The 2,500-nt window shown below is 40.0% G+C and overlaps 1 protein-coding gene across 5 annotated transcripts in view; it reads right to left on the reverse strand.

The window, feature by feature from the left end:
* Window positions 1–2,500, reverse strand: part of LOC128688933 (putative neural-cadherin 2) — a 971,397-nt gene that overhangs the window by 31,082 nt on the left and 937,815 nt on the right. For all 5 annotated transcript variants that reach the window (XM_070085435.1, XM_070085434.1, XM_070085431.1 and 2 more), the window contains one exon: window positions 1,696–1,859. In XM_070085435.1, the coding sequence (XP_069941536.1) occupies window positions 1,696–1,859 (164 nt within the window). The remainder of the gene's footprint in view (window positions 1–1,695; window positions 1,860–2,500) is intronic.

A 2,500-nucleotide genomic window follows, 5' to 3' on the forward strand; every position in this document is an offset into this window, starting at 1 on the left:
AAAACTGGTCAGTTAGCAAGAACTCATTTAAAATTAAGCCTTTTCTAAAATTCTCTTATACGTTTAAAGATATATTTTTTTATTTATGTTGATGTAAAAATTAATAATTTTGCACCAAAAGAACCTTAGAAAATTTACCTACCCTTATTATAACAATCGCATTTTAATTTAGCCTAATCCAACTAAAAATACTTTAGATAAGTTTACAAAAATCTAATAATAAACAAACACAATGAAATATATTTTTCTCGTTAGGTTCAGAATGATTTTTGCGAAATTATTGCATACACAAATTTTCGCTTGCCTTATTCGGCAAGAAGAGCGTTGCTATTTAAGCCAAAAATCGCAGGTTTTAGCTATTCGGCACGACATATATATTCAACACTTTCACTTTCAATTTTCTTCTTTTGCACTCCCTACCAAATTCATCCACCAATCTCTGCAACTTCTCTTCAGAATCTCACAAGAGTACAGTGTCATCAGCAAAGAGCAACTGTGACAACTCCCACTTTATGTGTGATTCTTTATCTTTTAACTCCACGCCTCTTGCCAAGACCCTCGCATTTACTTCTCTTACAACCCCATCTATTCAAGCTATTTCAATATCCTCTTGTAAGTTCTGATCTCTCAAGCGATTTATATATCAATGCACCACGCAGGAACAAGAGCGCTGCCTAGGAATCTTGCCCACCCCAGTAGCAGTATCGAGTCTTGTTGACTACGATCTTTCTTTGTATATATATATATATATATATATATATATATATATATATATATATATATATATATATATATATATATATATATATATATATATATATATATATATATCTTCTTTTCTCAACAAACCGGCCGTATCCCACCGAAGCAGGGTGGCCCAAAAAGAAAGAAAAACAAAAGTTTCTCTTTTTAAATTTAGTAAAGTATACAAGAGAAGGGGATACTAGCCCCTTGCTCCCGGCATTTTAGTCGCCTCTTACGACACGCATGGCTTATGGAGGAAGAATTCTGTTCCACTGTCTAGCCAGAAGTGTGCTGACATTAAGGTTCAAATATCTCTCCAGCCAACATCTTCATTCCTTCTTCAAAGTGCAGGTGCTGTACTTTCCATCTCCAGGACTCAAGCCCACACTCCAACAACACCACTAGTTTTTAATCACTTCTGTCTAACATGCTCACTCAAGCCTGCTGCATGCCCAAGCCCCAAGTACTTAAAACTTCTTTTCCCTCTCCTTTCAACTTTTCCTAGAATGCCCACCAATCCTTCCTTCCCTCCACCCCAAATTTACACGCCCTCAAAGTCATCCATCCTATTTAAATGTCCAAGCCAGCTCAACAACCCTTTCTCAGCTCTCTGAATAATACTTTTCGTAACTCCACACGTCCTCCTAATTTACATTCTACGAATTCTCTGCATATTATTTACACTACACATTGCTCTCAGACATGACATCTCTATTGCCTACTACTTGATCCTCTTTGCAACGTTCACAATCCATGCTTCACATCCATAGAAGAATGTTGGTGCCATTATACTCTCTTACACTCTGTTTTTTGGATCCACGAATAAAGTTCTTTGTCTTCTCAATGCGCACGTACCTATAACTCCCTTCTAACACTCCTGCCCACATACCCAGGACTCCAAATTCCTTTCTCTCCCTGCGTGTGTGTGCCCCGGGTACCCTGGGGTCGTACCTGCCGTCCTGGGTGTTGGGCATCATGGCGAGGGTGCCGGTGGTGGCGTTGAGGGTGAAACTGGGGTGAGGCATAGTTCTCCAGGCGTAGGTCTTGGCAGCAGCGTCCCAGTCGTCAGGGTCCCTCACGTAGACCCTTCCCAGGGGAACCTCCCCACTCTGTGGCTGCGGGGAGGTGCGGCATGGAGGGTGGAGGGTAGATAAGAAGGAAGGGAAGCAGGGTAGGGAGTGCATGGAGGATAGTAAGTAAAGAGTAAGGGAAGGAAGGAATGGGGAAGGAATTGGGTGGAGGGATTGTGAAGTGGGACATGAGAGTTTGAAGGAACGAAAATGGGGTGGGGAGAATGGGAGAAGGAAATGAAAAGAGAGGAGAGAAGTGGAAAATGGAAGAGTGAGGAGCCAATTAATCGAGGAATTGCGTGTAAGGAGAGGTAACAGAGAGGGAGAGAAGAGAGACTGACATCATTATTGTATTCCATTTATTCTGTGAAGAGCTGTGACTGCGTCTTGTATCCATATAGACTGAGTAAAAAGAAAACTAGAAAATTTATTACATGTTTTACAAATAAGGAAAATAACTGTCATGCAGCCATTAATAAAAAATGTCATTGACTAAAATTATAGGCCTCTGGAACATTGATTCTGACAACTTGGCAGCGCCTTGTTATAAGCAGCCGACTCCTGGTATTTTCCTCTTTTGGCAGATGGGTAGAAAAAATAGGAGAGAGAGAGAGAGAGAAAAAAAAAAAAGGATAAACGTTTTCAAATACAGTTTTCTCATATTTTGATGTTTTTTTTACGCAATT

Source organism: Cherax quadricarinatus, chromosome 16 (genome assembly GCF_038502225.1).
Source record: "Cherax quadricarinatus isolate ZL_2023a chromosome 16, ASM3850222v1, whole genome shotgun sequence".
Lineage (NCBI taxonomy): Eukaryota > Metazoa > Arthropoda > Malacostraca > Decapoda > Parastacidae > Cherax > Cherax quadricarinatus.